This window comes from Ruditapes philippinarum, unplaced genomic scaffold (assembly GCF_026571515.1).
Source record: "Ruditapes philippinarum isolate M1 unplaced genomic scaffold, ASM2657151v2 ctg9104_1_1_1_1, whole genome shotgun sequence".
NCBI classification, from domain to species: domain Eukaryota; kingdom Metazoa; phylum Mollusca; class Bivalvia; order Venerida; family Veneridae; genus Ruditapes; species Ruditapes philippinarum.
The window spans coordinates 1-25,607 of record NW_026853678.1 but is presented as its reverse complement, the minus strand read 5'-3'; the positions used below and the strand labels follow the sequence as shown (position 1 = coordinate 25,607).

General features: G+C 32.4%; 1 protein-coding gene across 1 annotated transcript; it reads right to left on the bottom strand.

The window, feature by feature from the left end:
* Positions 1-1,236: 1,236 nt before the first annotated feature.
* Positions 1,237-22,992, bottom strand: LOC132737526 (interferon-induced very large GTPase 1-like). The gene is made up of 6 exons (XM_060724825.1): positions 22,912-22,992; positions 21,810-22,008; positions 20,054-20,224; positions 19,582-19,815; positions 12,000-12,125; positions 1,237-9,341 (listed from the first exon to the last, which is right to left on the bottom strand). Exons 2-6 carry the CDS (start codon positions 21,997-21,999, stop codon positions 4,654-4,656), a joined length of 5,409 nt encoding a protein of 1,802 aa, XP_060580808.1. The 5' UTR covers positions 22,000-22,008; positions 22,912-22,992; the 3' UTR covers positions 1,237-4,653.
* Positions 22,993-25,607: the final 2,615 nt, after the last annotated feature.

Sequence of the window (25,607 nt, the reverse complement as noted above, 5' to 3'; positions counted from 1 at the left end):
TGCAAAAATCATTTCCATGAAGATATGATAGCAATGCCTGTTTAATAATGAAATAATGACAGTTACAACTCGTGCAAATTAAAAGTTAAAAATTGCAAACAGTTATGCAGGGTAGTCAGTAGTGTTAGTCCAACAAACTGTACTACGAGTTGATATATTGTGCTATTTTATGTTTGGGTAAAATATCTCCTCTTTACGACATAGAAGTGATATTCCGATCTAGAAAAAAGTATGTCAAAATCTAGCTTTGCATGTTGAAATATTTTGACTTTCAGAAGGTTCTCAATCACTCGATTCAATTACTCCTCGATCAATGTTTTTATAAGTCAAATAAAATAAGACTCCTAGACATCAGTTTGTTATTTTAAAATGACCCATGACAATTCTGGAAGTCAAAAAGATTTTAGACAACCTTCGGCTGAAATAAAAACACTCTATGTATTACAGTTTGATGTATGGCATTAACGTCAGAATTTAATGCTACCGATAATGTACAATTAACTGTGTACACCATATAGACAGCAAACCATACGTTCTTATTTTCTTGCTTTGTAAAAATATTTGACAAACGTAACTGTTCGGAAAGTTCGTGCACACAATTAATTTGAGACGGTGAGTAGTATAGAGGCGTCTGTTCTACTACGGTGAAATCTTAAAGCGTTAAAATGTTATTCTATTGACATAATAATTTCTTCGTTAATCAGAAATGATGTTTAACGTTCATTTTCTTATAAACTTCAGAGTGCATTGTGTATCTTTTGTTTGTTTGTTTCATTTTAAGCCTTTCCCAACAGTATTTCAGTCATATAGGCGGGTAGTTTACTGACCATCGTTCCAGAAGAGTTACACCAGTACTAGACTACATTCCTACCAAAGCATCTCCCGGGGATCAAACCAACGCCAGAGAGGTTACTGGATTAGAAGTCATCGACTCTAACCCCTCGACCACGGAGGCGGTCGCATTGTGTATCTACTGCTAGTTTACAATAAAAAGATCATTGATAGACGTTTTAATCCCACATAAACTAGCTGTTTAGGGCAATTTTATCCATGGAAGTGAATATGAATCATGCTTAACCTTGTTGACAAAGTAACTACAAAATGCAATCAAACTTCAACGTTTTTTATAAGTTATGATTATTTATATTTACGATACCGAATATGACCCAGGTTAATTTGGCAGAATACAGATATTATCAAAGATTTAATGAACATTGAGAAAAAATATACGACAAATGATTTGATAAGTGATTTATTTATAAGAAATGTGTAACAAATTATCAGGTTGTAACATACATGTATTTTAATGATTATTTTACATATATTTAAATCATGATCAAATTTGTACATTATATAAGCATATAACAAATATTTAAATCAACGTGGTTTAAAACAAGTTAACCTAACACAATTTACATTTTACTCACATGCAACATATTGATAAGAAACATAAAGCAGGATAGTATCAAGTGTCACAGGGTCAGTTAGCATCGTATAAAATGATAAATGAATGAATTAAAGAAATTACGTCCAGTATTTAATTTGGCGGTTCGGTTGTACATATTAAGGCACCAGAATTAGTTGGTGCATTATGAATATTTACAACAGCTGCTCTGTTCCAGAGTCGACTCTCGTTATTTTACATGCCAGGTGTGAAATACCGATAAATGTGGCCTTGGTTTATAAGGCCTTATCACAAAACTATTAGTGTCATAAGTGATCAAGTGGGTGATCCAATTTGCGACCCCTAGTTACGACTCTGCTTTCAATTTCATTGACCACAGATCAAAGTACAAATAAAAGAGGGCATTTATGAAACAAAAAGTATCACATGAATGAGACTCACCTACATCATCTCAAAAATGTATTCTCTTATTGAACTTTTGAATATATTTCAATTTCAATTTTTATTTACAATAACACTCAGTTTGTATATCATACACAAACATGAGCAAATCAAACATGTAAACATACAAAAGATTACGTAAATAAATTTGTAAGTTATAAAATCACTTTTATTCAATGTAAAATTGCTGAAGTGATAATTTTACAAATAACAAATGATACATTTAAAAGAAATTAATTATTAATGATATTGTTACGTTATGAAAATAGCTATGTGTTTTCATCCATAAAAATATTATTTGATACACAAAAAGGAATGGGATATGTATAATAAAGGAATCTTTTTTAAAATAAAAATCAATTAGTTTTTATTCAACACTTCAAATGGTTCAGAATTCGAAATTCATTTAAATTCTTTTTATCCATGCAAAAATGATATGATAATTTTGCAACACATGAAAAATGATATATGATATATACATTGTATATATACATGTTTGGGTCTGAACTTTAATTGATTTCATCCATAAAAAAGCTAAATTTGTAGTATAAAACAACATAAAGAAAGAATTCACATAAGTCTGTAACTTGAAATATGATAAAAATGGTTAAAGACATGTAAAGGGGCTTAGAGAAGGTCAATTGTGACATATTTCGAACTATATTTCATGTTATGCAATTCCAGGTTGAAAGTCAACATTTCTATGAAATGAATCATGAAAGTGACTTGAGATAACATTATATTAAGATAAGATACATGGCGAATTTTCTATTACTTTATATATGTGATTGAATTTTTTAAGCTTTATACATATATGAAAGACACCGTAACACAAAACAACATTAATAGTTATTACTGTATTACACGATAAAGTAAAAATTCATTGATTAAATAAAAAATGCCTGAATAATAAATCTTGATAATACTTATAAAACATGTACATTTTACCAGATAATGTTTTGTTACTTATTTGAAGGCATTGTGCATGAAAATTCCAAGCATGCTCACTATCACCTGGCCATCGTTTATCGATAAGTCTATAAATGTGTACATATTCGGCTGTGGCCAATTGTTTGATAATACATTGTATATATTTATTCCTAAGTTCATCCTATTATTTTCATTCCATGATAAAATGATGCTCGTTTTCTTGCCAAAAGTACCAAACTCATGTAGTCGACGATCTGTTATGTAAGTCCATGCCAAAAATATTTTTAAATATCAAAATGGATCTCTGTACGACAAAAAATAAATGTTTTTATCTTATGGTTTTGAGTGGATTACTGATTTATCCGTGAAAATTATATTTGATAATTTCACAGTGAAAATTATCAAAATATAATTTCACCACTTTCAATGACGAGACTACTTTTTAAAGATTTTCTCTATGTGGTACTTACTGTTTATTTTGGTTACAATTCTGACATTGTTAGGGCTGTTTACACAAACGCCAAAGTGAATCTTAAATTTCAAAAGTACTCAAAAGAAAAAAATCTTACTTGAATTCGTTTAAATTACCAACCATCAAATATCGTCTCTATATTTTTATTTTATTTTTACAGCCTGAAAGAAAAAAAGCAACACTAACCCCTACATGCAAAACTGCTCTTGATGACATTTTGGCATATTTAAATATCCTAGGAGCAATAACTGGCTTATGCAAAATGAATACCAATGACAGTCACTAGCCCGAAGAATAAGTAAACAACCAAGTATTGTAGGGCAGCTTTTCAACATTTACATGTTTTCCAAATTATTAGTCGCTTTTTGAATGTTTACACGTCTGTCAACAATTATTTATGTCTTTTAAAATTTTCAAATAGGTTTTCTTTCTCATAAATAGATGTATCAGTTACAAATATAAATTAAATCCCCTCGAATCAAATACAATTATTTTCCTCACATAAAATTCACAACAAATGGCTGCCGCTTATGTCTAATATAAACTTCAGCCGAAAATAACGGAAATAAGGTCGGATTATGTAACTTTTTCTTCTACGAAAAGTGTTTTTTTTATTTAAGAAGCGATCATTAACAATTTTTGAATATAATAAATATTATTTTTCACCTCAAGACCTCGTGTATTTATGTGAAATTCGTGTGAAATTATTGAGGACTTTCAGTGGGGATATAACATATTTTGAACATTTTGATATTCCAGTTAATATTTAGAAAATTTCCAAAAAAAAAGCGACCTCCCAAAAACACAAGAAAGATAGAAAAAAAGAACAAAAGAAAAGCATAATAAAAACATCATAATCAAACACTAGTAAAGATAAATATAACATGTAAAATTAAATTTCGAAAGATAAATTCTAATATTACTTGATTTATAACCCGTACGTAATGAAATGTTTACAGGTGCAGTACTTTAAGATGCAGGATATGATTTTCGTTATGATACGGATTTTTTCTTCACTAAGTACATAAAAGGTATTTTAACCACATGTTATATTGCTTAAACAAAACAAAAGTCATTGTTAGTAACATAAGAATAAATACATAACATATATCTCAAAGATACTAGTAAACGAATTCCATAGACACCCGTTACAAGCATTTGAAGGTTGAAACATAATTAACATAACTTTAATATGTATGCTCATTTACTGAGAATCGCTCGAAATATGTGGTTGTATCTGAGAGACCATTACAAATGGAAGAATTGAATTATTCAAAAATTGGGAACACTTGACTTTACATAGATTTGCAGCTATATGATGATTTGATACACAAGAATGCATTTCCTCTCACGTTTAAATGAGTGACTTTTATTTTGATAAAACATTCTTTAATTTTTAATTTTCTCAAGTTGAATAGTCGATAACCTCTAGACTTAGCAATACATCACTAACGGTAATGTCTGCCCAAGCTAAAGGAATTCTACTTAAATCTAGCCCTTTGTCATACAATTCTTTTCTAAACTTTACAATATACCATTTCCATATTGTACAATTATCCGTTGTGTCCGATGTGCCTATGTCCCAAGATGGAAAGTGTTTTTTGTAATGGCTGTAGCTATGAAATTGTTTAGGGCATGCACGTTCTTCACCTTCGTTACACTTAAAACTAAATACTTCACAACTATGTTTTTTTGAAGACTTGACATCAAGGCTGCAAGTAGACAATATTATACTCTTCCATCCAAGTGTATGAATTCCTCTGCAACCTTTTGGTTTGTGGCGGAAACAAACATGTTTTCTATCATGATTTAAATCTAGAATACATGGCTCTGCACAATAAGGACACTGTTCAGGACAACCTGTAGCTTTCTTTATTATTTCAAGTATAGGATTAAGACCTCTCCATTTTACATCATTTAGGTCCACATAAGCAAATTGCTCTGTTAAACTAGATTCAATCTCAACTAGATTTGTAATCAAGCTATCCTTGAAACTTTCTAAATCGGCATTATTCTGGTTGTTGAGACTTTGTTTTACTGAGTTTAGACTATCAATAATTATGCCTTCTGATTTTAGGTTTTCAATCAAACCTTCGACATAACTGTCAACTGAGTCACATGGAGACTTCTGTACAGCTTGTCTTATTTTTTGCACTTGAATTTGAATCAATTCACTTGCTGCTTTGAAATAAATATCTTGTTTTGAATCTTTACCGCTAGCAAAAATATGTGTGACCTTTTTGGATATCCATTTTTCGAGGTACATATTTGGGCAATTAATGTACTCCTGAAAGCATTCAAATTTGCTACTTTCTACTAAACTCTTCATGGCTTCCCTCAAAATAACAACTTTTGATGTTGGAAGTTTTTTATTCAGTTCTTTTTTAACTGAAATTGCTAAGCTTATTTCCACTGTTTCTCGGCAAGAAGTAGTGAAAATACGTTTCATTTCTAATAATGCTTGTTCTTTCTTTTTACGCTCATCAAGAGACGAGAAAAAGAATTTCTCTGCTTGGAACTTAAGTTCTGTAACACGTGACTGTATTGTTTCTACGAACCTCTGTTGTTGTTTTTCAAAAAGATACATAGTTCTTCGACTTATATGAATGAAGATTTGTATAGACATTGTTTTATCCAGATGAAATTTTAGCACATTTTCTGTCTTAAATCGTGTCATCATGTCTTTGATTTCGCTTAGAAAATGTCTTACAGCTTGCTTTGTAATATTTGTTTCCTCCAAGCAATAAAATTTTAACTTCGTGTCAATACGATCAAACAGTTGTTCAATATGCTCTTTAATGACTGTTATTTCGGATCCTGATATCTTTCGGACGATATCATTTAAAAATCTGACCCTGATCCTACCAGTTTGTCTGATATCTAAATCATCAAATGTGCCTTTCAACTTAGTTTCAAGGTACGTGAAATCCTTTTTTTCAAGATGTGGTCTTAGTAAGGCCTTATCATTGCTAAAAATGTCGTACAAGGCGTTTTTGAAAATTTCACTTAATTCTATATCATTTTGTTTCAAGCTTTCGGACAAATATGGTGTTGAAAATAACTCCCAAATCTCATTAAATCTCTTACGTATATTTTTATCATCTGGCTTGAAGTCTGTTTCTCTCATTTTTTGTGCTAACTTAACAGACTCTGCAAAAAGTCTGTCTTTGAGAACATTGTCAATTTTCTGAGTCCATTTATAAACTTTCATATTTTCATACATCTTAAGACATTCAAATCTGCTTTGATCAAGTAATTGTCTACAAAACATTTTGAAACATTCAAGCGTTCCATCTTTCCACGGGTAAATGATTTTTCTGTATTCGCTAGCTTCAAAGTATTCACATATTTTGTTCAGAAATGCACTTTCTTCCTCATTTAATTTTGCACGAAGTGATTCATTAAATTTATTTGGGGAATATAAACAATCATCTTCAATCTGAACTGAATCTTGATTTCGAAATAGATCAGTAACGGTTTGATGCATAATATTTTCCATTTCAAATTTGTGTCTATCCATCTCTTCTGATAATTGAACATGTGCTTTAAGTTCTAGATTACTACGAAAAGAAAACAGAAAATCTTCACTTAATACACCTTTCCATAATTCATTTATGTGAAGTGCTATTTCTGTTATTGATTTATAAGATTTATGCCTTATTTCTAAAGCCTTTTCAAGGAGTTCTTTGCGAAAGCAGCGTACTTGCGAACTATATTCAGTATTAACAGAAGCCATTGGGAATATTCCTTGCCATAAATTTGACAAATACCACACACCGGAAGACATTTCAAATTCAATTATGTCGTTGAAAGAGTTTAAATCAGTTATGCCTTGAAGATCAGCAGCTTCTTTTGTTGCAATATCTAGAGATGTTGTTAATTTTTTTAATGCTTGTTCCCTTTTCTCTCTTGCTGTCGCACCTGTAACATTTTGATGTATAAAATAACAACATTTAAAAATATCTAAATTTTCATTAGCAATTTTAAGTCTTAAGAAGGCATGAACAATTACCTGAAGAACTTCATGAATTTCTCCAGCATTTTCACCCAATATATTAATCATTGATATATCTCCGATACCAGTTACTATTGTCGCTAATTCGTTATCATGCTCGTACATTCCATTATAAAGTTCTGGTGCCCTTAAACCCTCTGTATCGAGAACTAAAACAGAATCGAATGGTGATAAAGAAGATATAGGTTTCGAATTTACTGGAATAAGTTGCATATGAATACCTCTTGTACAACGACCTGAGCTCGCAGAAAACTGCGAACCAAACATCGTATTCAGGAATGTAGACTTTCCCGAGCTTTGAACACCAAGAATGGAAAGAGACAAAATTTTTGATCCCTTTGTGGTTTTTGATACCGACCCTAGAACTAAGTTTATCCATTCAGAAGGTAAATAAAAGTTGTCTCCTTCAATCAATTCAAGTGGATATCCATCAATAAAAAGTGTTGAAAAGGTTTCAGCTATCTGTTTTGGAGGCGGTAATTCATAATCTTCAGGATTCTTTCGTAAAGATATCAAAGCATCATAGATATAGCCGATTTCTCTTAAAATATAATCATACTTAAATGTATCTTCAACAGGCATGTGCCAAGCTTTACCTTTCTTTTGAAAAAATATGTTTATCCAACTGAGAAAAAAATAAATTCGTAGCTGGTCCGCATATAACTTTGATAAACATTTTGTAAATTCTACAACAAAGTTCGGCACACGTTTAAGTTGATCCTCCTTTGTACATGTAATAGCTTTGACATGTTTGCTACGTTCCTTTTCATTCTTTGCCCTTTGGAGTGACTTCATGAGACTACCAAGTTCCTTTGAGGCTGATGAATAAAAAGGTGTTATCATCCTTTCCAGTGGTTGTTTGATATCGTAATTAATATTTGATGAAGTAAATAGTTCCTCTGCGTATTTTCTCCCTGCTAAACAATGCTCGTCTTCTTCGTCGGTTTTAATCATTCTTTTTGAAGATATTCTATTTTCTAACGATTTAGCTTCGAACCCCTCTAACTGAGCTTTGAGTTTGCAAGACACATCTTTCGAAATTTCTAAAACGTTTTTGGGCCCAGTTTGTGGATGTGTGAATACCAGGCGTATATCAAATGCCTTTTTCTTCCAATTATCATTCAAATCTTTCAAGCATTTTATTTTGCTGTTGCCTATGATGGGTCCAACAATAACAAGAATGATACGATGGGAAGTAAAATATGTAAGGATACATTGGAAAGAATGTTTATCATTTACGATTGTCTCGATATCCAATACAATCAATAAACAATCTGTTAAAGCCATTGTAAATTCTTTGATGTTATCAGAACGAGACTCATCAAAATCACCTCGTATGTTTAAAAATGTAATTGCCTTTTCAAATATAAAGCGATCAGGCACCACTGGCAACCAAAACATGTCCACAGAACCTCCACTTAAAAAGCGTTTAGTCTTTCCCTTATTACAATCTTGATTATAAAACACCTTATTTTCATTATCAGAGAGAAGTTCATTGATCAGAGTAGATTTGGAAAAGTCTGGGCGTCCTATCCGCGCAACAGTGACAACATTACAAGGAATATCTAAAACTCCTATTTCGAGAAATTTGGAAGAGGGTTCACTAATCTCTAGTTTACTATGGATTTTTAGAGATCTTAAGGGCCAAATAGCAGCACATGGTAAATTATCCTGATATCTAATATGAATAAAGGGAACTGCACGTTTGCATAGATACAGTTTTTGAAAAAGCAACTCTTGTAACATAGAATTACAGCACTGAAAAACAACATGAAAAACATCTAGTGGACTTAACTCGTCATTACTGTCATCATCAATTTCTAATATGTCATCATCAGTTTGTTTCGATTCATCCGCATTCATTGTGTGGTCTCTAGCATCTGAGTTAACGTTGATCAGACCTCTTAATAACGTCCACGGTAAATCTTTGTAACTGATCATTTGTTTCGAGTCTTCTTTAATTAAGTCTAATGCAACAACGTCCCTCACTTTTATTTTATTTGGATATTCTTTTTCTAGTCCACATTTCTGCAGGATGTAGTTAAAGTGTGTACTTCTAACCGATTCCTCATCGCTTCCTGTAAAAACAATGCAATTTCCATTAAAGCGTGTATAACTATAAAGACAAATAATTATTTAAAAATCTGGAAAAGTAAAATCTACTTTATAAATTTATCCGGTAGGTGAAATGGTATGGAGCCGTATTACAAATGACTGGTTTACGAAACACTTATTTATATTTGTTATCTTGCTCATTATCTTCATTTTGTCTTTGAGTTTTACTACTATGTACAGGATTGGTAATTTAATGACATGTTCCCTACATATCTGCCCATACTACAATATCTGAGGAGGTTTCTGTCTGCATGAAAGGCTCCTAATAATTTTATGCACAATCTGTAACAGGTATATCTGAATTGTGAGAATATCGAGGGTGATAGCCGCAAATCATATTGCCGTCCGAGAAATCAAAGATGGTGTTCAAGATGGCCGCAAAAAATATGAAAATTTCCATATTCTCTGATATACTTAATTTCAACCACTTAAAACAGTTTCGTATATTCTGTTAATGCATTTTTGTAACAAATATATGACATAAATGAAGTTTTAATATGTTTTTTAATGTTAAAGAACTTTTTGATAGTTTTCAAGAGAAAATTGTGCCAAAAAAGTAGAAAAAATGCCTTTTTTAAAAGATGTGATGCACATTTTGTCATTTTTTTTTCTAGCTTTGTTGAATAAAGTGCTCTCTTATAACTTATATTACAGAAATAAACATTTTTACATAACAAATATGACATTAAATTTTTCATTTTATCACAATTTCTCAGATAATGCGTATTTTGAGTTGGTGGTGTAAAAATATATTTTTTATTTTAAACTTATTTAATGACATTTATTTATTATTATTTACACTTAAATAAATTATATTAGATTAAATGCAAGAACTGAAAGAATTCCAAAGAGAAAAAGATAATTAGGATACTATCATGCTACTGAGTGGTTTGGTTATACGGAAAATACTGTTTACACTGTTGTAAGTTAAATAATTGCAATATCTTAGATGCTAAAATCATTTTATTTTGCACCATTTTCATCAGATATGGGCAAGGAATCTAGGTTAAGTATCTTCTTTTATATAACAAATAATTTATAGCGTAAAATATATGTAGAACTTGAGGCCAAAATACTAGAAAAAAATACTACATTAAAATTGTACAAAGACATAGACATGGTGGCATTTTTCTGCCAACAGTTAACCATGTGTTAACTATTTGACTAACAAGTTAGTTTAATAGATATTTATCAGACTAACTAGATATTTTTTCTATTAGATAGATTAATAAGGAATAAGTGTCTACCTTCCAAAAAAACACTAAAAAGTGCCCAGAACTGCCAGTTACCAGATAAATAATAGATAATTATCTGTTTATCTATAAAACGTTTGTGTTTGTTAAGAATCAGATAATTATCTGTATAAGTATTTACATTTTCAGTTCATAGATAATGCGGAATGTCATATCCCTATCATAACTAATGTATAATAGTTTTTTATGTTTTTATACTTATTGCCACAAAAACGGATAACTCGTTTACGCATGATATGGTATTATCGAACATGTTATTACATTATACTTGTAACATCACACTAGGGATGCGATTGTTTACAAAATAAAACTATCCTGGGTTACTTTCTTCAAACTTGAGACTTGTACTTCTGCCGTTGATGCCTTAAAATTGTATTGTTAAACAAGTTTTCAGTTAAAATTCGCTGCAGTTTTACTTTTTCAAGTAAATCTACGTATCACCACTTCTGGTTTTGGCGTGTATTATGCGAGATTTTAACCTAGAATATTTTCAGGATCTAGATTTGGCATGTCAAAACATTTTGACCACCTCTTACAAAATAATGCGTCATATTTATAAAAATGTGTTGCAAATGAATGTGCATTCAAGATTGTGAATGTGGTTCAATGCAATATTCCCTTTTTATAGCAATATCCGTTCAAATTCGGTAGATGTCAACGGACAATGCTGTAAGGGACGCAAATTGTGCTATGCCGTACTGCATAGCACACTTAATCATTTTTGTGGTCACAATAGGAATACAATTTTAGGAAAACTGAGAGCTTCAGAAGTTAAGTCCTACTTTATGACCACATGGGGCGCCCGTGGCAAAGTAGTTAAGATATTAAGTTTCAAACCACTTGCTCCTCAAAACTTCACATGAAATTTTCATTGTTGGTGCGAACTTGCGAAGAAAAACCAAACGAAACATTGCTCACATGTCAGCCCAACGAATTATTACAATAAAATCGATGTTTGAAGAAACCATTCGATAAATATCATGTGTATTTGTAACTTTGAACTATTCCATACAGATATTTAACTGTATAAGAAAAACTCGCGTAAATATTAAAGGCATACACTTTATACTAAGAACTTAAAGGCTCATTATACCGCAGATACAGTAGTGCGTTTGCTCTTGTGTCTCAAAAGTTTTTTTGAAGTTCTATAATAATAAATTCTAAAAAGGTACTTTTGCCAATAGCCTGAATCATGTTTGGCGTCTGTTGCTTTTTGGAAAATAAGTACAGTTGAAGTGATCACGTATTTTGTATGCTCATGGAACAGTATTTAAACGTTGTATAAGTAATTGTTGCCCCTTCTTCAGAAATAAAATGTATCCGTTTCTAAGACATAATGTGCCTTTGATGGTTGTATAAATTCCTTACCTATCTCTAACTTTTGATCAGAAGGAGAACAGTCAGTGATGTAAGTATTTTTCTCATGTACATAAGAAGCTGTCAGACTATGCTTTTGAAAAATCAACGCACCTTTCCTGATGACCGTCTTAGCGCCTGAAAAAGATAAAAGCAGTCTTTCATTTAAGATTCTGTTCACTTTAAAAAGCAGGGCATATTAAGTATTAGAGCTAAAACATTTATTATATTCTTGACACCAATATAAACTAAACAAGATTTTGTAACAGAGTTACAAACGTCCCCCGCCTAAGGGAAGTAATAAAGCATCGATTGTTCTATTTCAAAGATTGTGATATGGATCTGGACTTCTGTGCAAAATTGTGATCAGTGCTAAATCTGCACATGCAAGCAACAATTAATTAATTAAAGAAAAATAATGAAACATCTCCTTAGAATGTGTCAACAAAAATACATTTGTATAGTATAGTTGTTGTAACTAATTCAAAGCCGCAAAATGTGACAAACACAGGATCAATATAGGATATGGTCTGTTTTAGGGTAAATTTCGTGCCAGTCACCATCAAGGTATGTGGGCAATTTATAACGGCATTTTCTTTGCATGGGCCTGACTTGGCATCATACCCTGCAACAGACTATTTTAGGCTTTGACCTCCAAGTATGGGTCTGGATGTTGCGCATGACATGCCGTCTTTTGTTTTGTGAACATTTGTGCCAAGTTATTTCAAAATCCTGATAAACCATACGAAATATACCGTAGAACAGACTATGTAAAGCTTTGACACCCATTATGAGCTTGACATTGAAGGTAGGAGTCTGCCTGTTGCGTATGATACATAGTCCCATTATTGTCAACATTTGTGCCAAGAATTTTAAAAAAAAACCCTTTGAACAATAAAAATATTATGGACAGAACACAAAGTATACCCTACAAAAGACCATGTCAAGCCTTGATCTCTAAATGAGACCTTCACCTTGTAGATAAGAGTCCGGGCGTTGTGCATAACACATCGTCTTATCATTTTAAACATTTGTGCTAAGTTATTTCAAAATTCCTTGATAGAGGAAACAGTTATGAACTAAACACCACAAACACCCTCAAAAAGACAATGTTGACATTTTGTTACCAAGTGTCACCTTGGCCTTGAAGGTAGCGATTGATTCGCTTGTTCTTTAAACTTATTAACAGTAGAAAACTTAAGTGAGAAAATCCGTTTTCACAATATAAAGCTCAACATTTGAATAAAGTGGCCTGTATATAGATAAAGTAGGAATTTCTGCGCGAACTCTTTTTGCGCGCCTTTGTCATACTTGGAACAAGCATGCCTGGGAAAGCTGGTGCTACGCGACTTGTATTGGCGCGCGACATTTGGCTGCGTGACCTTACCTGATTTGAAATGAGGAACAATAACTGAGCCGTACCAATGAGCCAGACTGTTAATTATGGAGGGTATATGTTGCCAAAAATTCAGCATTTGAAACTTGCCGATGCATACTTCGGTTCTACTAAAGAGATTAGTAGAGTAACCGATAGTTACATACTGCACTGATATTAAGCGTTTTGATTATCTCAATTTGATCAAATGAAAGCCGATAACATGCAACTTAGATAAATTGCAAACTGTATTTAGAAATGTATAACTTCAAATTTGCGACATGTAGAATTGTAAACGATAGAACGTACACAACACGATTTATGCCGTACATCATGACGTTGAGAATGTTACTGCATCAATTTACACTCTCAGGTTGACAACACCACACTTTCCTTTTACATTCTAAGGCGATTAACATTTGTAAACGATTATGCAACTTCCATATATGGCATTATGACGGAAAAAGACGAAGATTTAAAAGCGGAGCAAATTTTCACGAGGGCAGAATATAAAGAGAAGCAACTCTGACTGTACAGTAATAATGAGTTATCAAATAAAACTGTTATATATGCCACATACATCAACTGCATTGCAGTTGACTTTGTTTTGTTAAAACGTATTCTAGCACAGGATATTCAAGTAATAAAAAATTGGTTAAGATATAATGAAACAATGTAACGACGTTGGTAGAACGTCATTATACTAAAAATGAGCATAATAATATGCAAAAATTAAAGTTCGTGAATTAACATAAAGGGATGTTTCCCATATATAAAGACAAAAACCACTCTTCATGTGGGACATGGTTTGTGTGCCTCAAAACGTTACAACGGCACTAATTGTTAAACTCGTTCACAAAAGTACACGAATTATTTTGTTTTTCACTCGAATGTGATACACGAGTTTCACCTTTAGCAACATGAATAAGAAAACTGAACAGTAAGTATGTGCCTTCTTTCTTTGAAGGACTATACCCAAATTTGTGAACATGTGTTTAACTACGGAACTATATAGACAACGTTTACTATTGATAATTCCGATGTATAACAAAACACTTGTGAATTTGTCCCATTTTAATGTTTAAAAAATATTCAGTGCATTATAGCATCTCATTTTACCTCCATTGGGAGATATTTTGAATTATAAGATGTGCTTTTGCCTTTTATTATTAAATATATGTAACCTGACGTAGGTTAAGGTCTTCAGCGAACCCCTTTATGCATTTTACTAAATCAATGACAGCTCTAAGATCTGTGTTGCCAATAGCTGTTTAAAAGCAGAGAGCTGTTTCTATGTACAAGAAATACTACACAGAATATTTAGTAAGTTTTGTAAGTAATGGCTTTCTTAGAGATAGGATAAACAAGGTATACATTAATTGATAATCAACGTACTTACCTTTGGACTCATTTAAATATTATTATTGAAAAATATGGTAAAAATGGGAAAATATATCTATACAATATGGTAGAAATAACACGTTATGTACGAAGGAGTACATACAACTTTGGTTTTAATTTTACTGTTGTTGAAAACTTTTTCTTGTCAAGCCATACGCTAGTATTAAGGTTACTAATGTAATAGTTAATGCTACTTCTAGGAAAACAGCGGCCAGAATTTGGTCAGTATTAGTATTTGGTCGTAGCAAAATCTCTGTCAGATGTTGACTTGAAAATCTGAAAGTGGTAAGGTTGCGTACTTATTCCTAAAAAAAAATTGGAATCCCCTCAATAAAAGTTATTTGTCTTTAAAAAGAACATGTTCAATAAAGTCTTAACAATAATTTTAATTTTCTTGAAAAACATTACCCTCAAACCATTTACAGTTAGATTGAGACAGTTACCTGACAAGGTTTTTTTAGTTTCTTTTTCTAGGAAATGGGGTATCTAATTAGTACGGAAGCGTCCTGGTACCAATTCATAATGTTCTATTAAAAAATCCTACATAGGAGATAAAAAAGCCTAATTAGGAATTTGTAACTTATAAAGTCCTGCGTAGGTTTTTATAACTCCTACGCAGGAGTTTATTAGTCTTACGTAGGACTTTATAACTCCTACGTAGGAGATAAAAAGCCTAATTAGGAGTTTTTAACTCCTACGTAGGACTTTATAACTCCTACGTAGGACTTTATAACTCCTACGTAGGACTTTATAACTCCTACGTAGGACTTTATAACTCCTACGTAGGACTACCCCCCCCCCGGCCGAAATTTCAAATTTTAAATATAGAGGACATTTCACCTTTGGTTTATACAGAATTTATTTAAATTTGATTGTGTAGGAAGCTATAAGCTTATAGACACACTTTCGAATCCGTTCCTGGAATCAACCAGTACGTACTGAGCAATGAGTGTAAAGTTTCTTGCTCAAGGAAGCAACGGCTTGCACCTAACGGGGTTTGAACCCATGCGGCTAGCGATCATTAGGCTACTTGTCACACGGCCATGCCGCCACACTTCACCTTTTTATCAAGTGTCTCAGGTTTCTAGAGTGTACAGTGTCTTAGGGTGAGGTGTCTGGAAGCATTTGCGATGTATCCCGAAAAATTGCTTTACAGCTATACGAAAAACTTACTCGACAACAAGCATATCTAAAATATGAATATATCAAAATTTTAAAAGGCTTTAACGATTACTTTTTCCATACGAACAAGCTGAACAAAACGAGCAATTTATCCAATTTCGGCCGTTTCAAATGATTAAATCCTTATAGGGGGCAGGGGGGGGGGGGGGTGTAGTGAAGTGTCTTGTTCCTGCTCCTTAAACTTTAGAAGAAAACGGTTTGCGGAGCATTATGCATGCATATGTTTAATAATAAATGATATCCTACTTTGAACAAAGTTTAACCCATACATTTTTTTGTACATGTGTATAATCAAAATAACTAAACGTACATATTACAGAATCATCGTTTAATATATGCAGAGAATGACAAAATCATCTCTGGCTACAGACTAAGGGTATTAAAAATTTTACTTAAGCGGCTTGCCACAATTACAACTTAACACATATAATTTGTTTTACTACATAATATGCTATCTTAAGTTATACTCTAGCATACATGACCGTCGAACTCTGTGCTTTCAGTACTTTGATATGTATCCTACGTAGGAGTTTAAAAGTCCTACGTAGGGTTTAAAAGTCCTACGTAGGAGTTATAAAGTCCTAATTAGGCTTTTTATATCCTACGTAAGAGTTATTAAGTCCTACGTAGGAGTAACAAAGTCCTACGTAGGACTTATAGGAGTTATAAAGTCCTACGAAGGAGTTTAAAAGTCCTACGTAGGAGTTTAAAAGTCCTACGTAGGAGTTTTAAACTCCTAATAAACCTTTTTATCTCCTACGTAGGCGTTTATTTTTTTATAGAACATTATGAATTGGCACAAGGACGCTTCTGTAAATTAGGCTTAAAATCATTTTTAAAGTCCGCTGATGTTGATTGAATAAAGGTATAGTATGACAATCATACAAGTGAATTATGTTTGGTGAATAACTGTCATGATTTGCAAACACATAAGAGGCTCGGAAACTACGCCTGTGAGTGTTATTGTTTTCCTGCTTTCTTTTGATCTCAGACCAGTCGCTAACGGTAAATACCAAAAATGAGCGGAATAATACGTTTATTTAAGATGATGCAGTGGGCGGGAAAATGGGCGGAGCTTATTTTATCTCCTATTACAAAACATGTACAGCCGGATTATGCTGGTTCAAATCGTGATGGTTTGACAATGTAAAGCTTAGAAAGTAACTTCTGTTTTTTGGCATATACACGAACAATGAGTATTCCGTACGTTATGATGAACATTTGGTATTGTTACTCTCAGAAAACCAGTTTATGTTTTGTGGTTGAACAAAATGTATTTTGTTGAAATACATGTTTACAATGTTAAATCGGCAAACTCAGTCCGAGAATGCAACATTGGAGTTTACATACACAGAAATACAATTGTGTTTTGTGTTTTTAAACAATCTGTTCAACTAAGATCAACAAGGCTGGATTTTTGGCAACGAATAGCCTCCATAGCTAATAAACAACAGCTTGTTGATGTGTCAGGTAGTTTTTCTTCTACTTCAAGTATAATATGTCGTGTTCCCAAGATTTCAATCCTTGCGCCCCTCCTCTTTTTAATTTACGTCAATGACATGTCAGCGGTAGTGAAAAATAGACTGTTGTTATATGCTGATGACTTTGAAATACTTTTTTCTGGAAAAAGTTTATCTGAGGTGGACATTTCTGTATCTGAAGATTTGCCTTCAGTAAGTCAATGGTTAATTGATAATAAGTTATCGTTGCACTTAGGTAAAACTGAGTCCATTGTGTTTGGGTCTAAACAAAAACTCAGGTCACATTCCAAATTAAATATAAATTGATACGGCACTGCAATAGAAGCGTCCACATCTATCAAGTACCTTGGGGTAACTATTGATCAGTACCTGTCCTTTGGTTCCATGGCAGACTCAGTTATTTAGAAGGCACACGCAAGGTTAAAGTTCATTTACCTTAAGAAAGATTAGCTTAAACAGCATACCAAAAACACTGCTTGTCAATTCCTTAATTCAGTGTCACTTTGACTATGTCTGCCGTGTATGGTATAATGGTTTAAATCAGGTCTTAAATTTTTTTTTACAGACATCACAAAATAAAATGATAAAATTTGTTCTAAACCTTGATTCCAGAGTTCATATTGGCCCTGCCCATATTAAATCCCTTAATTGGTTACCAGTTTGTAAGAGAGTTGAACAAATTATGTTATGTCATGTTTTAAGGTTAAAAACCAAATGGCCCCAGAGTACTTAAGTAATTGTTTTGTTTCTCAGGAATCTATTCATACTTATTGTACCAGACTGAGTAAAAAAGGAGGGTGTTGTCTTCCTAAGGTTAAAGGTTCTGGATCAAAGTATTTTACTTTTATTGGTGCTAAACTCTGGAACAGTCTTCCAACGTGTATGACTGAAATTAACAATTTTCATCTTTTAAGGTAGCCATCAAAAGTCATTTTTTAAGTAGCATGTGTTTTTCTTAAAATTTCTTGCAAGAAAATTTTATATATTTTCATTTTTTATTGAATTATCTTTCGGCTCAGGTTTACTGTTTCATTTTTTAATTTTTTTTTTAATTTCTTTTATTAAGACTTTAAAGACTTTCTATTTTTTTGAATCCTGCCGTGCCATACATAGTAAGTATAAAATATTTTCCCAAGGGCACAAAACTGTAATTTTTATTAATTTGTATTTTAGGGAAAAAATATATTTCCCAATTTTTAAAAGCCATTTCTTTGAAAATCATAAACTACAGACTCACAGATTACACATATCACACAGACTCACATATTATTAGATAAATCATCTAGAGTGGCATGATCAGAACAATGAAAAATAATTCTGATATCAAATACAAGTAATATGGTTAAAAATAATAAAAGCACATTCACTGATCATTTAACCACAAACGTGTGCTTGGTTGTTTCTAGCAGCAGTAGTAAAAGATGGGAACGTTATATCAACTGAACACATCAATCACTTAATTGCCATAAATAACTGCGTACGGAATAAATATATCATTTTATATCAATTGTGTGTTTTTCAATATTGTTTTAACAATGAGTTTATGGGATCGTCAACATTATTGATGGTCACGTTATTTTCGACAAAATTTTGTAACTCATAAATGACGCTTAAACAATTTCAGAAAGATCATTAATTTAAGCCTACTTGTTTAAGAATAGCAATTGAGATTATCAGATTACAGTTTGTAAATTTAAAATGACCAATGAAAATTCTACTAACATTGTATATTCAGCTCTTCCCTGTTAACTTTACAGGAAGTCAAACTGATTTGAGAAGCCATTCGGCCGAAAAAGTATGGTAGCAAGAAGGTGACTTGTTTTAAATTCAACCTTTACTCACTCTCTGATATAGCAGAAATTTTAATATGAAAAGAAGCAAAAAAGGGACTTATGTACTAGTCATTTGTAACAAAAAACCTATGGGTGCTAGTGAAAGTAGGGAAATGATTCCAGTTTTTACCTTCATCTGGCTTCGAGTTTTCTTTCACATAATTTTTTACTGATTTTAACTTTAATATTTAGTGCAGGAAACATTTGTTGAAATACGATCCGGAAAGGAAGTTCTGCGTTAAATAACAATACCTTAATAACGCTATGTAAAGTCATGTTCACACTATATGCACTTGTATACTTTGTATATCGCTAAATCATACCTTCATCATTTTTGAAAACCACATAGGCGCAGTTGTTTTCACAGTCTGGAGTTATAGTATTTACAGTCCCACCACCAGCTTCTTGTTCCAAAAAGGTCTGCAGCTCATCAAAACATCGTGTTGTTAAATCCGAACTAAGACCCCGAACTATGACGACATTTGCGTAAAAAGGTTGAACATCGATCGTATTTTGGTTAATTTTTATAGGTTCGGCTTTTCTAACACTTTCCAAACCTTAAAATAAACGTTTTTATAGGTAAAATTATTGAATTATTAAAGAGATGGTTTGCAAAAATAGGGAAAATTATTCCTAATAACACTATGACTATATCTTCTCTTTATACAATAACTTCGAGTTATATGAAAGCACATTATGGCAATACTATAGCCTTATTCCAGAGCCAATTATACAATAGAAATTCCAAAGTGACAATTTAAAGGTCACTTGTAAGGAAAAAAACAGTAAGCGTACCAGCTGAGTCTTGGAATGTTATCACAAGAGTGTCACGTCTATCTGCATCTACTCTCACATCTGTGACCTTGCCATATCTTTTTGAAAATGTAAACTCCACATAATCTGTTTCAAAATCATCCGGCAAACCGCTAACAAACACACTTTTTGTTTCCGGAAGATCATCAGGAACTTATGGAGGAAAAAATAGTATAATTTACTTTATAGGACAGTCCTGTTAATGATATGGTCATAATTGATATGAAACAGGTATAAAGAAAAACAGAATCCCTTAAAACGTCCAAAGCGGCAAAATTGAAAATGTTGCACACTCGATTTGACACATTTTTGTTTTGTTTTTCCGTCTGTCGACTACGTCAATTTGTATATTTGTACAAAGATTAATTGTCGAAACAATACATACCTGTGTTTTCAAATTTTCAAATGATTATTAACATACTGTAACGTGTCTATAAGTCTTCACAACACGTTAAAACAATGTTCAATATATATATATATATATATATATATATATATATATATATATATATATATATATATATATATATATATATATATATATATATATATAATTTAAATGCTTAGTTTGGTATAGTTATCGTTTTAAAACTATTGTTTTATATAAAGTTTACTCATTTTGTTTCCCAGTTTAGGCCTCTATTAGGGAATTCCGTTTTACTCTATTTCACTAATTAGCAACAAGGATTAGCAACAATGATTAACTATCAATATGTCCTCTTATAAACTTAGCAATACTACTAATAAGTACAAAAAATGAACTAATTGAGAAATCTTCAAAATTCAAATATCAACTGGGAAAGGCGAGATTCAGTGAAGGGGGAAGGAGTTGTTGGTTTAAATTTGAAAAATAACTGAATTGGGATAGTTACCGTTGACAACAAAATGGGACATACCGACAAAACACGTTTTCCCACAATTAACATGAAAAATAAAACAAGGCATATACCTTGAGGAACACAGATGGGCACCGACTTGGAACAGTTTGCAGAAACACTACTACTTGGGAAGTAACCAGTTAATGGTGCACCAAGCCAAGTTTTTGTAATATTTGTTATACCGCCATACAGATAAATTGTAGTAAGGCATGTATCATAACCCTAATTATGTACAGTTTAAACGTGTTTTCATTTACCTTTGGACAAATCTGATTTCATTTATATGATAACGCTTGATATGATAGGTTAATTATTACCAGGCAAATACATTTAGCAACATTATCATTCAAATTGATACTATTTGTTAGTTTCGGTGTTGTGATCACGAGTGAAATATATTTAACTCTAAAATGATAACAAAGATCAACAAAGAAAGGAAACGTTCAAAGTACGAAGCCCGACACAATTCAGCCACACTAGCAGGTTACATAATTTCATTTCTTTCTGTACCAATATAGACAAAAAAGAATCGCTAAAGAACGTGAAAACGGACATGGTTGAAAATGAAGGCTCTGTATTGTTTAGCCTGTTTATGTTCGATACAGGAAAGTGCAAGCTATCGCACAAGCCCCCCCCCCCTTACTGTACCATTTTAAAATTTAAAGCTTTTAAAGTATAGATTTTAAAAAAAGATGTTCGCCTGGAAAGCAGCTCCTCAAATGTGATTTGTAAGCAGTATTCTTGTCCAAAATTTACACATTCATATTTTAGAGAACACTATTGAATTACAAATAATTAATTGTATACTGACTGTAGCTTAAATATGCCAACAATGGCATTAGTAATAATGTTATTCTTACCAATTGTCCAAGGACCAGGATTTGATTCAATGCCCGCCATAACAAGCAAAAGACCAACAAAAATAAAACTACCAATGCATTTGATGGAGTCACTGAAGTAAATATGACATTGTGATTTGACGACATCTTTGCTAAATGTACATTTAAACGTGCCTATCCTCCCACGATACGTTTGTAGGTCTACACCCATGTTCAACACCTGAAATAGTTTTATCGTAGGTTCATAATCTTTCTGTCAAGTAGAATTTTTAATTGGTTTAGATATCGTGTCTTCTGTTGTCGAATGGTAAATTGCCGTACGTCGCTTCGTGGTACCAATCCTACCAGGCAATAAGAATTTTTCATGCAAAGAAGCTAGCTTACTGGAGGTATGCGGTTCTACTCATTCACTCATATTTCGGAAAAACAGAGAAATAATAAACCCATAAAGGATGTGTAAAAGGGCTGAATTAAAAATGTTGCAGTCCCAGTGATAAAAGATTTTTTTTAATTGTCTAGACAAGTGTTTTCACAACGGCACAGGAAATGAATCCCGTGCTCGTAGGCTCGAATCTGGAGTTTCCGGCCTTCTTTTAACTTAAAGTATATTGTTAAAGAGGGTCATTTTTTGTTTTTTTTGACGCAATTTAGATCAACACAGGTTTTTTTTTTATCAATCTGGTTATATTTTTCTTCCCAGGTCCGATACTCGTGCCTGTGAATTTGGCTAGGTTTTTTGTCTTTTTTACTTCGATTTTCAAAAACATATCGTTGTCATCAAAGCTTTAAGTACTATGTTGGAACTATAATTGTTTGTTTGTTATTGTTTTGTTTCTTTTCTACGCTTTGTTTTGTTGTAAAGGAAGAATTGGTTTTAATTTGAAGCGTGAAACCAGCATTTGAACTTACTATAGATTGAACTCCCCATATAAAATCATCGAACGTTAAATGACCTATATAAAATTGTTCGTTTAGAATGTGGAAAAATTTCACGTTTTATTATTGTGATTACCTTTATTTTGCATCAGAACTGCAAATGGATATCTAATCGTCGATAAACGCCGCTTAGACCGATATTATTTTGATTTCAGTATGACAGGACGAAATAAGTTAGATCACTTACGTTATTATTTAAGTGGAGATCACCGTCACTGCAGATGTTTGTTTTTTTTCTTTTGTAATCGCACCTATCGGCTCTGAAAAAAAAAAACAGCAGTAATAATTGCGTAAATCAATTCTTCTAATTATTATACTAGGTTTCAAAATGTTTACATCGACATTATTAAAACCATCCTCTAACCCCCAAGAGTCCCACCTATGACGGGGGAGAATCACGCCGTCCGTTACCCAAACAAACAAGATGGCGGATTCAGCAGAAAAGTAACGTTTGTCCTTTTTCTGCGAAAATCGTGATGTTGTAGTGTAAAAGTACATATAATAACCTTCTCCACAGTTTTTTCCGGCTCATATGATTTTATTTCATGATGTTTCGTCCCGTACTTCATCTGAAATGCGCGTCACCAGATTAGAAGCGAGAAAGTTTTCCACCGGAAACATCGTGGTAACGTACAGCTTCTTCACTCAAATTCACTGTTTCTTTTATATATATATGCGTATAAACTCAAACCACTTACTTTTAAAAGTTGTAATATGTCGTCATCTAATCATGCATGCCAATTCTGGCTAGATTTACGGCTGTATAATTTCTGGGAATTTTCCAGAAATGATAACGTATGGCGCAGAAAATATCAGTGATAACGTACGGCGCATTTTTCTGCTCAGTAGATTTTCTATATATCAGTCAGTTTTGAATAGAGTGTTCGTTTGGATAACGTTTTCTACTAATATTGAATAACAGACTGTCATCTGGTGTATCTTTAATTTCAGTCCTGCAATGGAGATGTTTTGCAGCTGATAACTGTAACAGTAATCCTCGTTAAAGTCATCACAAGAGAACCCTCTGAGATCAAGGGGATGGACTTAAAACAACGGTTTTAATCGTTGGAATTTACATACGCATGTCTTTTTACATTCAACAAATAGTACTAGAATGCGATACATGGAAGTCACTTTTGGTAACACGAATAAAGAGAACTGAACAGTAAGCCTGTGCCTTCTTTCTTTAAAAGACTATATTGGGTTGTAGCGAAAACCAAAATGTTTGACCGAGTGTATAACCACGGAACTATTCAAAGTTTAATATCGATAATTTTGTTGTATAACCAATAATTTGTGAATTTATTTCATATTATGTTGAACTAAATATTCAATGTATCCTAGTATCTCTGTTTACCTCCATTGGGAGGTATTTTGAGCCATAGGATGTGATTTCGCCTTTAATTATTAAATATATGTAAGTTGACGTAGGTTAAGGTCTTCTTTTATGCATTGTACTGAATCAATGACAGCTGTAAAATCTGTGTATACATGCTGTCAATGGCTGTTACCCATACTTGATGTCTATCTGATCATAAGCAAATGTTCTTTATGTACATGAAATACTACATAGAATATTTATTAAGGTTTGTAAGTAATGGCTTTCTTTGAAATAAAATAAACAAGGTATATATACATCAATGACAATGACAATGACAATGACAAAAAGTTTATTGACATATGGCCAGCGGCCCAAGATCAACAAATGACATAAATACATATAATACAATGCTTACTGTGATACAAGAGCATATATAGTGATATCAATACAGTAACTTTCTTATACAGAGAATATATCTAAAGTTGTTCAAGTATACGTTTTCTTTCTAATTGAGCATAATAAATATACATAGCAACATTTTTAATTAATGAGTGGTTTCTGCTACTCATCAGAATAACAAATGATTGAATACATTGTTTGTCATAAAACTTTCTAGGAATAAATTGTGTTCGAATGTTTGAAAGTCTAGAACATTTTAATAAGAAATGGTACTCATCTTCTACCTCAACTTGACATAATTTACATATTCTTAAATGCTTCTCTACTCCATTGTATCGACCACGTTCAATTTCAAGGTCAAGTGCAGACGTACGAAATCGTGCCATTACGCTACGGAATTTACGTATATCTAATACATCAAGATACTGTTCATGGGAAAAGTTTTGTTTGTACATGGCATAAAGAACAAGTTTATGAGAATCGTTTATAAGAGAATGCCAATTTTGTAAATATTCATCTCTTAATCTAGTTACAAACTGATTTAAGAATAGCTGCTCATTTTGCACATATTGATTGTCCCAAACCTAACCCATACCATTTGAATATAATAATGTTTTAACATCTGTAACCCAGTTTTTCTTTCCATTATTTGATAGATACAATAGCATATTATAACATTTCTTTACTAATCTACTGTCAGGTAGTTTCACAATTTTGCACCAGTATCGAATAACTCGCTTTGCAGCTGTAATATATAAAGGATGTCTTCCGCAGTCACCAAGGACAGCTGCATCTATAGTGTTTTTGTTTACACACATATATCGTTTACATGCATAGTTATGTATCAGTTCTATTGAGGTTTGGCGGTGAACGCCCCAAATTTCTGAACCATACAATAAAATTGGGCTCATTTTAGTGTCAAAAATGTTAAAGAAAACACGTCTAGGTAACTGACCATAGTTATATAGTTTCGATAATGTGTGAATGAGTACACGTTTGCCTTTCGTTGCTTGTTCACTTGCCATCTTTGAAAAAGAAAGGTTAGAGCTGAATGTAGTTCCTACATAAGAAAATTTTTTAACAACTTCAATTGTACCATCAAAATTCCATTTTTCATGACGTGATAGGCAACCGCCATGTTTAAAAACCATGATTTTAGTCTT

Excerpts from the sequence above, each read along its gene's own strand:
- LOC132737526 (XM_060724825.1), bottom strand. The coding sequence starts at position 21,999 with ATGGGTGTAGACCTACAAACGTATCGTGGGAGGATAGGCACGTTTAAA. Across the intron at positions 20,225-21,809 it reads TCCTGGTCCTTGGACAATTG|TTCCTGATGATCTTCCGGAA; the intron begins GTAAGAATAACA and ends TTCCTCCATAAG. Across the intron at positions 9,342-11,999 it reads TGATCAAAAGTTAGAGATAG|GAAGCGATGAGGAATCGGTT; the intron begins GTAAGGAATTTA and ends TTGTTTTTACAG.